The sequence below is a fragment of the Rhinoraja longicauda genome, chromosome 33, assembly GCF_053455715.1.
Source record: "Rhinoraja longicauda isolate Sanriku21f chromosome 33, sRhiLon1.1, whole genome shotgun sequence".
In the NCBI taxonomy this organism is placed as follows: Eukaryota; Metazoa; Chordata; class Chondrichthyes; order Rajiformes; family Arhynchobatidae; genus Rhinoraja; species Rhinoraja longicauda.
Genome location: NC_135985.1, coordinates 7,662,828 through 7,677,051, shown reverse-complemented (window position 1 = coordinate 7,677,051; position 14,224 = coordinate 7,662,828). Strand labels below are relative to the sequence as shown.

The 14,224-nt window shown below is 42.1% G+C and overlaps 1 protein-coding gene across 5 annotated transcripts in view; it reads right to left on the bottom strand.

The window, feature by feature from the left end:
• ap4e1 (adaptor related protein complex 4 subunit epsilon 1) overlaps positions 1–14,224 on the bottom strand; it is a 39,619-nt gene that overhangs the window by 17,340 nt on the left and 8,055 nt on the right. For all 5 annotated transcript variants that reach the window (XM_078427277.1, XM_078427273.1, XM_078427274.1 and 2 more), the window contains exons 7-15: positions 12,486–12,652; positions 9,541–9,614; positions 8,068–8,190; positions 7,867–7,976; positions 7,134–7,273; positions 5,109–5,221; positions 3,607–3,725; positions 2,062–2,364; positions 216–330 (exon numbers count right to left, since the gene is read on the bottom strand). In XM_078427277.1, coding sequence (XP_078283403.1) covers positions 216–330; positions 2,062–2,364; positions 3,607–3,725; positions 5,109–5,221; positions 7,134–7,273; positions 7,867–7,976; positions 8,068–8,190; positions 9,541–9,614; positions 12,486–12,652 — 1,264 coding nt within the window. The remainder of the gene's footprint in view (positions 1–215; positions 331–2,061; positions 2,365–3,606; positions 3,726–5,108; positions 5,222–7,133; positions 7,274–7,866; positions 7,977–8,067; positions 8,191–9,540; positions 9,615–12,485; positions 12,653–14,224) is intronic.

The window sequence follows — 14,224 nt, the reverse complement described above, 5'->3', positions numbered from 1 at the left end:
CGCTAGTGCTTGTGTACTGGGTGGTCTCTGCTTAGTGCGGACTGGGTGGGCCACTGTATCTCTAAGGGGTAATGTGAATCATTTATGTATGAAGCAAGTATACCATATCTTTTCTTCACCACCCTATGTACTTGTGTTGCCACTTTCAGGAGAGTTATGGGCTTGGTCTCTAAGATCCCTCTGTATATCAATGCTGACTTTTTTTTTTTCTTTACCTTTTTCTTGAGACAATTTCTCTTCTTGCCTTTGATGATGTGGCTTATACGGTGCAACTCCACGAGCCAATGCATCGGCAACAAAACCATCCAGAAAAGAGAGCGAAGCATCAACCTAAGCAAAGTAACAAGCACAATCCTGCTTATTCTTCTATTCGATTATTTGCAGTTTTGAAAATTGGCCGCATCCTTATAAATTAAATTCAACACAATGATGCAGCAAAACAGGTTGTTTAAAGTTGCCACAGATGCCCTCATTTGAAGGGGGGGGGCACAATGGTGTATCTGCTGCCTCACAACGCCAGACACCAGCGTTCGATCCTGACCTTGGGCACTGTCTGTGCACAGTTTGTACTTTCTCCGTGACCATGCAGGTTTCTTCCCACATCCCAAAGGTTTGTAGATTAATTGGGCCTCTGTAAATTACCCCTAGTGTGCAGGGAACTGGATGAGAAAGTGAGATAACATAGAACTAGTGATTGATGGTCAGTATGGACTTGGTGGGCCGAATGGCCCGTTTCCATGGTGTATCTCTGAACTAAACTAATTTGATATCCATCATGTCCAATAACTAGATAGTCACGTTGAGAAAGAACTCAGAACATTTCCCCATTCCTCAGCTCAGAGGACAGCAAGGGGGTACCAATCTTGGAATGAGACATTAAACCCCTCCCCCTCCAAAAATAAAAATTGCAATTTCTCCCGATATGCTTCGTGCTGAACAAGTTCCCCATATCTTGTTTGAAAATGGCCTGTCACGTTTGCCTGCAGAATAATGAATGTACTTCAAAAATAATTAACAGAAGTAAAGCATCTTGAAATACAAAGACATTTATTTCATCGATGCAAGCTTTTTCCTTAGACTTAAAGCCGTCGAGATTATCTTGCTGTTTTGTTCAGAATTACACCATGAATTCCATCTTCTAACCGAGTTACTGAAAAAACAATTCAGAGCCAAGGAGCTATACAGCAACGAAGCAGGCTTGTCAGCCGAACTCGTCCATGTCCAAAGACGTACAGGTATGTAGGTTAATTGGCTGGGTAAATGTAAAAATTGTAAAAATGTAAAAATTGTCCCTAGTGGGTGTAGGATAGTGTTAATGTACGGGGATCACTGGGCGGCACGGACTTGGTGGGCCGAAAAGGCCTGTTTCCGGCTGTATATATATATGATATGATATGTTGGCCAACTTAACTAGCCGAGCAAAGCCCGCTTTCTGCACCTGGCCATTATCCCTCCAAAATGTGTAGGAAGGAACTGCAGCTGCTGGTTTATAACAAAGATAGACACAAAGTGCTGGAGTAACTAAACAGGTCAGGCAGCATCTCTGGAGAAAAGGATGGATGACGCTCGAGGTCGGAACTTGGAAGGTCACCCTTTTTCTCCAGCGATGCTGCCTGGCCCACTGAGTTCCTCCAGCACTTTGTGTCTATCTTCAGTATCCCTCCAAACCTTTCCTATCCATTTACCTGGCCAAGTATTTTTTTTAATGTTGCAATTGTATCTGCCTCTACTACTTCCTCTGGCAGCTCGATCTATGTACAAACCACCCGGTGTGTACAAAAGTTGCCCGTCAGATCCCTTTTAAAACTTTCCCCTCTCATCTTAAACTTTTCCCCTCTAATTACCCAGCTTATCCTTACAACTCAACCCCTCCAAGAGCCAGTAACATCCTGGAAAATGTTTTTTGCACTCTTTTCGGTATAATGACATCCTTTCTATAGTAGGGCTACCAGAACTGCAGGTAAAGCATTTCAAAATAAATCCTGTGCTTGAAGAAATAGCTCACGCTCAGTGATTTGCAGCCTAAGTAAACTTACACACAAATAGTTACAAGAGACTCACCACTATATCATCACAACTTGCATTCAGTGGTAAAACTGAGGTCATCACCTCTCTGTTCTCAATTAATTGCTTCAACTCAAAACAACTTTGTCTCAAACACGGATCCATTGAATTCCCAAAACTTTGCATGATTTCAGGTAATGCTTTGACATTCAGAGTCAGATGGAAGAGTTTGGTAATTGCACTCAAGATCCAAGTTTTTGTTTCCAAATTTGCAGCACATTTTCCAAGTAAACAATGTAACTTCTGTATGACGTCTTCTGGTTTGGTATCTGATTTGAGGTAGGAATATTCTCCCAGCACCTGATACAAAGAGGAAGAAAATATTTCAACCATTTAATCCAATCTTTATTTTCATACAAATTTCTCTTACTTTCAGCCTTGCAAATATTCTAACATATATTCTCATCATAACTCGGTCATTCACCAAAAATGAGCAGCTTGTGTCAGTTATCTATCTATCTATCTACCTATCTATTATTTTACCAAAACTCTCATCTTGTATGTGGGTTTGTGCTTATATTTGTTTTTGAAATACAGCCAAAATGGTACACGATAGCGCAACAATTTTAGGCGCACCCTCCTCACCATCCCCTTGCGGTCTCAATAAATTAAGTTTTGTTACTTTTTTTAAATAATGAAATGAATAAATTTAAATAAATGCGCCCCCCCGAGGACCGGTGCTCCCGGCGTGCCTGACCTTCCTCCCGTGGTTCAGCGCGGCGGCAGAGTCAAACAAGATGAGCTGCAGGAGAGGTTTCGGGTCCACGGCTCGCTCTGTCCACAGCACTGGCCACACGGGGCCGAGGCGAGTGGCTCCCTCTCCCCTTCCCTGCCCCCCCCCCCCTCGCCCGCCCACGGCCCCGGGGGACACTCCTCTGCCAGGCAACGGGTCCACGGGTCGTCAGTTGGGGGAGGGTTGCCGGGCCCCCAGGAGAGGTTTTCACCCAACGGGGGTTGCCGCGCAGGCCCCCAGCAGAGATTTGGACCCAACGGGTTCCATGCCCATCTAGTATTCATTAATATGTTGATAACAGGCAACGGAACCAAGTAGAGAGCAGTGCTGAGCTCCCATCTACCTCCCTGGGGACATTTGGACTATCTTTAATCAGACTTTATCTTGCACTAAATGTTATACCCTTTATCCTATATCTGCACACTATGGACGACTTGATTGTAATCATGTACAGTCTTATCGCTGACTGGATACCAGGTAACAAAAAGCTTTTCACTGTACACATGACAATAATAAACTAAACATTAAATATGGGCCAGTATGTCTTGGCAAAATGTTCCAGCTTTCTTCCTCCCCACCCCCCCAACCACAATCAGTCTGAAGGGTCCCAACCCAAAACATCGCCTATCCATGTTCTCCAGAGATGCTGCCTGACCTGCTGCTGAGTTACTCCAGTACTTTGTATCCATATCTAACTGGGTCAGCTTCCCTGAAAATATTACAATGTGGCATTAACACACCATGTGCGTGAACAATCACAATCCTATGAACTGCTGAGCCTACTCCATTCCTTTTATTTATAATCTTACCCAGCTCATAACCTGTAGGAATTTCTGGGGATATTGTGCTTTGGGCTTTTCCAAAAGGGCAAGGCAGGAATTCACGGCATAGAGTCTCAACTGCCTATCCTCCACTTCATCATCAAATCCTAGAAGTCAGAAAGAACATCACATTTTAAATATCAATACTAAGCTGCAAATGTATCGATAACATTTATCTTCAGGAGTCATATTTGGAAAAGATCCAACTCGGGTGTCTAAATTATGTGAATGAATGATATACATCTTGTTATACTCAGTTATACCCACAAACGAAGAGTGGATGAGGAAAGACTGACATTAAATGCATTTGTCAGTACGACAATATCTCTGGCTTAGACAGTGGCGCCTAAACCTTCTCATCCAATTGATCAAACGTTTGGACTTCATGGAGAGGATGTTTCCACTAGTGGGAGAGTCTAGGACCACAGGCCATAGCCTCTGAATAAAAGGACATATCTTTAGAGAGACGAGGAGGAATTTCTTTAGTCAGCCGGTGGTGAATCTGTGGAATTCATTGCCACAAGGCGGCTGTGGAGGCCAAGTCAATGGATATTTTTAAGGCAGATATTGACAGATTCTTGATTAGGACAGGTGTCAGGGAGAAGGCAGGAGAGGATTGAGAGGGAACGATAGATCAACCATAAATGAATGGCGGAGTAGACTTGATGGGCCGAATGGCCTAATTCTGCTCCTATAACTTATGTATTTATGACTTATGGCCCATGTTTTAAGATAGCACGATAAATGAATTAATAATTCTGTCAAAATGATTCAAGCTTTGCAGCTTATTCATCACAAAATTAAAGCATTAAGAAAATCAAATTAAATAATTGAAAACAATATTAAAACATGAAACAAAAGACTCACAATGAATATTGTGAGGACAGTGACCCTTCTTACCAGTCTACCCGCCTGCCCCGTGTGTGCCAAAACCTACACCGCAGATGCAAGCCTGCATGTCAACTGGTTCAACAACTCTATATCCTATAATTTTGTTTTAATCCTTTGGACCCCCTCTTCCGGCCCAGTTTCACTCCTTTGCAATGCTGGGCCCCAGATGGAGGTCGGGAACCAGCGATCTTAAGTGTGCATCAGGAATAAGAAACACCTCAATAAAAGATTTCCCTGCTTTCATAAAGGTATGACATTTAAAAGGAGCGCCAAATCATTTAGATGCATGAATAAACAATACTTTACTGTCAGTGATACTCTTTGTTTTGCACACACAAGGTGCATGCCACATAAGGGTGTCACTGACGAAGTTACAAAGTATCCCACACCACGTCTTCTTTTATTCCCCCCCCCACCTCATGGTGGCTCCCCCGCATCTGGTCCTCCCTTGTTCTCCCCCTCCCCCCCTCACAAGGGTCCCCCCACGCCGGATCCTCCTTTGTTCCCCCCCCCCCCCCCCAACTACCCAGGTGGTTAACGCTTTTCAAGTTAAATATAACTACTGAATTTCATCAGTGAAATTTCTGCGGGTCGTTTACCTTCAGCCAGTAGTCTCAAGAAGTTGTTTGGGATTTCCGGTTGTATCATATCTCCGCCAACTGAAAACACAGTGTTCATGGTTTGTATGAACCACTCGTTACTGGGAGCATATGTTTATGGGTTGTCAAGGTAGGAAACCAATCCATCGTAAATCTGTGTGCTTGCGTTTGATGATGTGACAGGGAAAGCAGGGGAGGGGTTGGGAAGATGTACTTCAATTTAAAATTGCACTGAACAATACATGAAAGATTATTTTCTGGATGGCATACTGTTGAAATGCAAATCTGAAATTAGCATCTTCATTGCTCATTTTAGGAAATATTATACAATAGTACCTCGTACGTTATTCTCAGCTTTCTTTTTGCTAAGATTAGCAAGTGATGCAAAGCTAGCACTGCATCACCTTTTTCCACGAGTGGTAGTTCTACTCAATAACCAAAGTCTGTAGACTCTTTTTTGCTCTGGTTTATTTTCACCCACATGTTTAGACCGTAATGTTGTATCCTTATTGTTTCGATGTGGTTATGCTTTATTCTTAATTGTTAACTGTATGTTTGTGTTGTCATTTGTGAGCGGAGCACCAAGGCACATTCCTTGTATATGCACATACTTGGCCAATAAACGTATTCATTCCTTCATCCTGCAGCCAGACCATGCATAGATGCAATTTGCACCAGTCTAGATGCATGGGTACTTTGATTAAAATTTCAGCCAAGCTGCATTTTAAACTTCTGCAGTCATTAAGAGGGAGAACGGAAGTCCACTTAAATCCAATTATATCTGTGCAGCCCAGAACTTTTTTTTAACGTGAACTGCAACATTCCAGATATCTTTCAGCAATGCAGACTGAAACATCATGCAAATTTGCACTTTCTTTAATGTCCAGTATGTTACAACTATCAACGGTGAAGACCTTACAAACAATTTAAGTTTTTATTGTAGGAAAGAATGAACTGCAGATGCTGGTTTAAATCGAAGGTAGACACAAAATACTGTAGTAACTCGGCGGGACAGGCAGCATATCTGGAGAGAAGGAACGGGTCGGGTCGAGACCCTTCGTCAGACTTTTAAGTTTAACAATTTAAGTTACCCTGGAAAACTAAATGTAGGATTGAATCTTCTTTAAAAAATATATACTATTTCTCTAGTCTCTATTCTTTCTCCGTTCACTATCCATCAGAAGGCACCTGGTATGTAATGAGTGATAGAGCAACTAGGCTGAAAGAGTTTGCCAGGATGAATTTTCACATTGCCAATACTTGGGCTATAGGAGCAGGAACCTCATGACAACCTCGATCCTGCAATATAATGGACAATGGTTTAAAGAAATCACTGCGTTCTTTCCTCACCTTAAACTCATTTAAAATGTGACACTAAATATCCATTGCAAGTGTCTTATACCACAGGTTTTTTCCTATTTGTGATTTCAAAATCACCAGTTTTCTCATTTAATTTACACGTGGGAATACCTCTGAGCCCACAGTGGCGCAGCTGGTAAAGCTGCTGTCTCACAGTGCCAAAAATCCAGGTTCAATACTGAACTAGAGTTCTGTTTGTGTGGAATTTGCACGTAGATAAGTATAGCTGCTGCCTCACAGTGCCAGAGACCCGGGTTCAATCCTGACCTGGGTGCGGTCTGTGGAGTTTGCATGTTCTCCCTGCGACCGCATGGATTTCCTCCAGGTGCACCAGTTTCCTCCCAAATCCCAAAGATGTGTGTGTTTGTAGATGAATTGGCCTCTGTTAATTGCCTAGAGTGTATAGGGAGTGGATGAGAAAGTGGGATAACATTGATGTGAACAGGTTGGTATGAACTCGGTGGGACGAAGGACCTGCTTTCATGATGCATCTTTCAATCAATCAACAAACATTTCAAACAGAATAATTAATGTTATCTACAATCAGCGCCAGCATATTTTTCTGTTCAATCTACATATTCTCAGTCTCAGCATCTCATTCCCATTAGGAAGCCAAATATAATCAATGCCTATTTTTTCAGACGCACATCAAATGTGAAAGGATATTTTTCTGCAAGTTCTGCTATTTTGCCAACTAAATTGATGGTGATGTATTCATCCTTGCTTTGTCTCAAGTAGTCCAGCAGTTTCTGCACTATAACAGCTACGTTTTGTGCATTGGTAATTCGGTAGAGCAGTTCTAGAGTCTGTGGAAACAGTGCAACTTGGATCATTTTAAAACAGTTAAAACAATATGAATGAAATGAGGAGACACAAAAAAAAAACGACTGATGCTGGAATCTTGAGCAAAGTACAAAATGCTGAAGGAACTCACCGGATCCGACAGCATCTGATGAGGAAATGGACAGAAGACGTTTCGGGTCGGGACTCTTCTTCAGACTGACTGAAACTCTTTTCCAGTTTTTTGCCCTCTACTTCATTTAGTCTGAAGAAGGGTTCTAACCTGAATCAACATCTGTGCATTCTCTCCATAGATGCTGCCTGACCTGCTGAGCTCCTCCGGCACTTTTGTGCTTCACTGAATGAAATCAGGAATCATTTAAGAAAGCTCATCCACTTGGATATGGAAGAATTAACAATCCAAGGCTCCCACGCAATTTCCACTCACCAGAATCATCTTTGAAGCCAACTGAACTTAAATTAATTCAGAATAAAAACAAGAACAGTAAATCAATCCACTGGTAGATTCAATGAACCTTCAAATTAATGTTTTGAATATAAACAATCCCATCATTTCATTCGGCTTATCAAGCAAACTGCCTGGGTCAAAATGACTTACCTCTCTCTTTATAATCGGGTCAGAGTGATCTAAACATTCAATTATTGTCAACTGGTGCTGAAGAACTAGATTCAAATCTTGCTGGATTACGTATGTGAGTGCTTTTAATCCTGGAACATTTAAATACAATGTTCACTTGTCAACATAAACAATACAATGCAAAATAAAATTATTACAAGACAAATCATCTAATATCCTTACCTAGATATTTTAGGTTGTATTTTGGTGATAAGATAAACTTTCCAGTACACTTTGCTGCCTTCTCCAACAATTCTGACTTTGGATGAATGGTATATATTGTTTGAATACACTCAAACAAAATTGCTGAAAAACACAATATTAAAATGGAGAAGATGCAACATGGAAGCTGCAGAAACGCGTTTCTTGATGAGAGTCTAAAGAATTATTCTTCTGCATTGCAACAATGTGCCAACCGGAAAAAGAACTATACATATTTAAGACAAAATGTAAAGAATTGGCAATTGTTTGAATCTGGCAATGATTTCTTGGCAAAAGAATAGACACAAAGTGCTGGAGTAACTCAGGGGGTCAGGCAGGATCCCTCTAGAACTCGGGTAGGTAATATTTTGGGTTGGGACCCTTCTTCAGGCTGATTGTAGGGGGAAGGGGAAAGAAAACTAAAAGAGAGGAAGGACAGGACAAAGCATGGCAGGTAATAGGTGAACAAGGGAGGGTTTTGATAGGCAGATGGTTGGACAAAGACCAGAGATTTTTTTTTAAAGGTGTGAGACAAAAGGATTGAAGCGTTGTGAATTGTGAAGCCAGAGGAAGGAATGTAGGTGGAGAGGAGAAATAGGAGAAGCACAGAGAAGGTGGAGGAGGAGGGAAAGAAAGGGGGTGTGAGGGGAAAGGGGGAGGGGGTTGTTAAAGATGACCTAAAATTGGGGAATTTAATGTTCATACCATTGGGTTATGAGTTACCCAAGCGGAATATGGAGGTGCTATTCCTGCATTTTGCATATTGCATCACTCTTGCTGTGGAGGCCCAGGACAGAAGAGATCAGTATGGGAATGGGATGGGGAGTTAAAATGGTTGGCAACCAGGAGATCTAGTAGGCCTTGGTGATTTATTGCCAATATATTCTCTCCAAATTGATTAATTGAAAAAGACAGAACTATTCAACTCAAGCTAAAACATTAGCAAGTTTATTTATGGTGCGTCACAAATTCGTACAGTTGCACCAGAGGCGGCTTGGGGTTTATACAAATTGGTGAGATTAATGTCAGAGTATTGTTTACTGAAGACAATGGTTATGGTTACAGAGTCCAGAAATGAAATAAATAAGCGGCCAACAAAAAGATCTCCTTAAAGAATCACTGGCATGGTTCCCATTCAAACCACAGGAGGCAACCAGATTACATCCATGCAAAGCGAACCCCTCTGCCTTCAGAAACATAGGGAAAAACTATAATTAGCAGTCCAGTTCAGAGGATTTAAGGTTGGTTGGTTTAGTTTAGGCCAAAATTGATCATTATAATATACTGTTGAGCTCAAGAAGTGTATACCAAATACCCGTATGTGGTCACTGGAAAATTTTAGCCAGCTGAAGAGGCTATTAGTTAACTATTTCCCAGTTTGAAAGTTTCTCTCCAGGGCATCTGCTCGTTGGTGTGGACCCACAGAAGTAAAGTCAAGTGCCTAGAGTTACTTACCATAGGTTATATTGTGGTTCAAATCAGCTCTTCGTAAAGATTCATCAAGAACATCGTACATTAATTCACTCGTTCTGCGCCAAAATAAAAACACATTGCAAAGATAAATTTAGATTAATGAAGTGAATTATTTTAAAATGCTAGATATTTTAAAGAAAGGTGGCTTGTACAAAGAAAGAACACAGATTGATTTTATGTGCCTTTCATTAGCTCAGAATATCCCAAAGAATTTCACAGCAGTAATTGTGAATTTTAGCTGCTATTTTAACATATTGATTTATACACAAGGGGAATAGTTAGGGTGAATGCACTGTCTTTTCCCCAGGATAAGGAAATCAAGAACTAGAGGGCATAGGTTTAAGGTGAGAGGGGAAAGATTTAATAGGAACCCGAGGAGCAACCTTTTCACACAGAGGTAGGCATATGGAACGAGCTGCCAGAGGAAGCAGTTGTACAATAACAACATTTAAAATGACATTTGGATAGATACATGGATAGGAAAGGTTTAGGATATGGGGCAAATGTGGGCGAATGGAACTACCATGGACAGAGCATCTTGGTCGGCATGGACGAGTTGAGCCGAAGGGCTTGTTTCCATGCTGTGTGACTATGACACTAACAACTATTATTCTTCAAAATTGCCATGCAACTTCACTGTTCAGTCAAACATTCAGGCATGATCTCAATTTAATAATTCATTCAAAGGATTCCACCAGACATTCAAGCATTCTCTCAGTGATGTGACCGCATCCTAAATTCCATACGCAGGTCACTGGAATGGGATTTGACCCTGAAAACCTTATGATCTTGTAACATGTAGCAGCACTACTTTAAAGATACAAATTTAATTTCCAATGGAATTATTATAATCCAGTCAAGTCCCACATCTCAAGTGACTTAATATCTAATAATCTATCTCTCTCTAATCTGAATAAACTACTGAGCCTCCACAGCCAGGGTAGAGAATGCAAAGATTCACTACACTCTTGGTGAAACAATATCATTCCTAAAGAACGCCTTATTCTGAGATTGTGACACGTGGTGCTGGATTCCATCAGTTTCCAGATGAGATCCATTTAACTTGGCATTATGTTCGGCGCAAACATTGTTATTCCTTATCTTCCATGTCAGACAATTAAATACTTCTGAAGCATTATCACTATTGAAATGCACTATAACCGTCTGCTTTTCCTTTTTAAGATTGATTAGTAGGACTGGCTGTTACAATCCCTGAGGTTTAGCACTACAACTGACTTGCATGGTGTTGTTCTTAGGGATGACCACTAGGTGATGTTGCTACCATTCAGACACATCTTCAGTTGTGTGCCTCAACGTCACTGGGTGTTTCGGCCTTTTATCACAAGGCACCCTCAGTCAAGGCAGGCCCACCGCAGGGTGATCAGACCTGGGTGTGTGTCTTATGGTTAGCCTCTAGATGGTCACGTGGCAGCCCAGACAGCATCTCTTCTTTTCAGCCACAGCCAGTGACTGCTCCGTTCGGCAGCACTGGCAAATTCTTTGGTTGCTTTCCTTTGACTCCTACTTCCCTCAGGAGCCTGGTGGTGGAACTGGCAACAAACCCCCTGCACCCCGCCTCCACTGGACGCACCCTTACACTCCAACCTCGCTCCTCTGCCTCCACTGCATAAAAATACAAGCTCCAATTTCTACATGCAAGGACTGGCATGTTAATGATGAGCAACAACGGACATTCTTACGTCGTCGAAAATACATAATGCACGCTTTAAAATAGATAACCCCTATATGCATAGATTTCTGGATACAAATATAATCCCTGTCTGCTTGTTAAAAACCTCACCTGGATGCAACTTTTCCATTTTGAATTCCTACGCCCACATTTATAGTGGAAGCTGCCACTGTGCACTTGTCAAGCTTCCCCTCAGTGGAGTTACTGCAGCACCACTGCTGAGGGAGAGAGAGGGGACAATTACAGTGTGACAAGTTTACAGAGACAGTTACCATTATAAATATAAATAAAGGGCTGAAGAGAAACAAGGACTTTTAATATGGGAACCACTTTCTATCTGTCGATATTCACAAACATTCCTGACCTATAAAAAGATTTAATATAACGACATTTTATTTTAATGTAGAGTCATACAACATGGAAACACGGCCTTCAGCCCAACTTGACCAACATGTCCCATCTACACTAGTCCCACCTGCCTGCAACATGTCCCATCTACACTAGTCCCACCTGCCTGCGTTTGGCCCATATCCCTCTAAACCTGCCATATCCATGTAACCTGTCCAAATGTTTCTTAAACGCTGTGATAGTAACTTCCTCAACTACTTCCTTTGGCAGGTCGTACAATACACCCACCCCCCTTCGCGTGAAAAATTCTTGAATACATTACAGAAGACCAATCTGTAATTAAAATAATTGTATTCAAGATTTTAACTAGCTGCATTAGAACTAATTGGCAATGCCATTGCTTATTATTATTACTTGGGCCACATGTGATTCTACAGCCTCAACCAGCCGATAGAAATATTCCCCAGCCCTTCAGTCCAGGGTGGATGTGGAGAGGATGTTTCCACTAGTGGGAAAGTCTAGGACCAGAGGCCATAGCATCAGAATAAAAGGATGTACCTTTAGAAAGATGAGGAGGAATTTCTTTAGTCAGAGGGTGGTGAATCTGTGGAATTCGTTGCCACAGAAGACTATGAAGGTCAAGTCAACAGATATTTTTAAGGCAGAGATTGACAGATTCTTGATTAGTTTGAGTGTCAGGGAATATGAGAGGGCAGGGGTTGAGAGGGAAAGAGAGATAGAATGGCAAAGTAGGCTAGATGAGCCAAATGGCCTAATTCTGCTCCTATAACATACAAAAATGGTGATAGTGTACTTCCTAGATTTTGTTTCATTTTCAAATATGGTAGATTTATATATTGGATGGAAAACTAAGCAAGGAATAACTTACACCGGATCATCTTTTCCCAACAATCTTAAAATCCTCAGCAACTGGATCTGCAGCCAGGGCGCTGGTACGCTGTGGTAGTTGAAGTCCACTGCAAGCTTTCCTCCAACCACTTGCTTAAGAATAGCTACAAAGCTCCCAGTCAAATCTTTATGGCCATCTGGATTGTCCTAAAATACAGGAATTGAACTATTAACTTTCATTTCTTTACGCCGTAGAAGCAACAATTACCTTTTCAATTCAATACAAAACATAATGCTGGACAAACACAGCAGGTCAGACAGCATCTGCAGAGTCTGACCCGAAATATGATCTGTCCATTCCTTCCACAGAGCACTTTGTGCCATGTTTGGCATACCAGCATCTGCAGTTTCATGTGTCCACATAACCCTCCAAGGTACTGCCTGGCCCGCTGAGTTCTTCCAGTACTTTGTAGAAACAAGGAACTGCAGGTTTACAACAAAAAAAAACAAAGTGATGGAGTAACTCAGCAGGTCAGGCAGCATCTCTGGAGAACATGGATAGGTGACGTTTCAGGTCAGGACCCTTCTTCACATGTGTAAACTAGCATCTGCAATTCATTGTTTTTACATTTTACTGTTCCATTGCAAAACCTGCTCAAGGTAGTAAAGCGCCCCGACCCAAAATGTCACCCATGTTCTCCAGAGACGCTGCATGAGTTCCTTCACTGCTTTGTTTCTTTTGCTCAAGATTCCAGCAGTTCCTTGTGTCTACCGTTTCAATTCACATGCTCATCACTCTTTCCCTTAGAGAGGCACAGTTCAGACTGATGCTACTTCATACAAAACAAGTATTTTCATCATAGTTTCGTTTTTAATAAGTGGTTGACTATCCACTATTACCAAATTGCTCTAACTGGGTCACACGTATTAAGGCTAAGGGGTAAGGGGGAAATCAATGAGGGATTTCATTCCTAAGTGTTTCCAAGTGATTTGTATCAGAAAATATGGGAATGATTTTAGTTTAGAGATACAGCGCGGAAACAGGCCCTTTCGGCCCAGCGATCCCCGCATATTAACACTATCCTACACACACTAGGGACAACTTTTACATTTACCAAGCCAATTAACCTACAAACCTGTACATCTTTGGAGTGTGGGAGGAAATCGAAGTTCTCGGAGAAAACCCACGCAGGTCACGGGGAGAATATTCAAACTCCATAGACAGCACCCGTAGTCGGGATCGAACCCGGGTCTCCGGTGCTGCATTCGCTGTAAGGCAGCAACTCTACTGCTGCGCCACCCAAAGATCATCCCTCATCCTCCTGCTCTCTGAGGAATAAAGTCCAAGCCTGCCCAACCTCTCCCTGTAGCTCAGGCCCTCGATTCCACGCAATACCCTCGTGAATAATCGACAGAAATATTTTTACACTAGCATACTTAGATTAAGTAAAGCTTAAAACTTGTTATCAACTATCACCCTCCTGGAGTCATCAACCTACTAGAGCAGGGAACATGGTCCTTTGCTTCCTTGGTAACTGTCCTCAACGTTCACTGTTGCACAACCTTCCACCTGGCCCCATAGCGTGCCGACTGAGTTGCTGGATAATGACTTACAAACCCATGACCACTTTATCGGAACAAACCCACCCTACCCTGGGGGCAATTAATTAGTGTCACCCTGTTCTGGGGACACCGACACCTGAAGGTCTACTTGCCCCACCCGAGGGGCGGCACAGCGGTAGAGTTGCCGCCCGACAGCGCCAGAGACCCCAGTCCAGA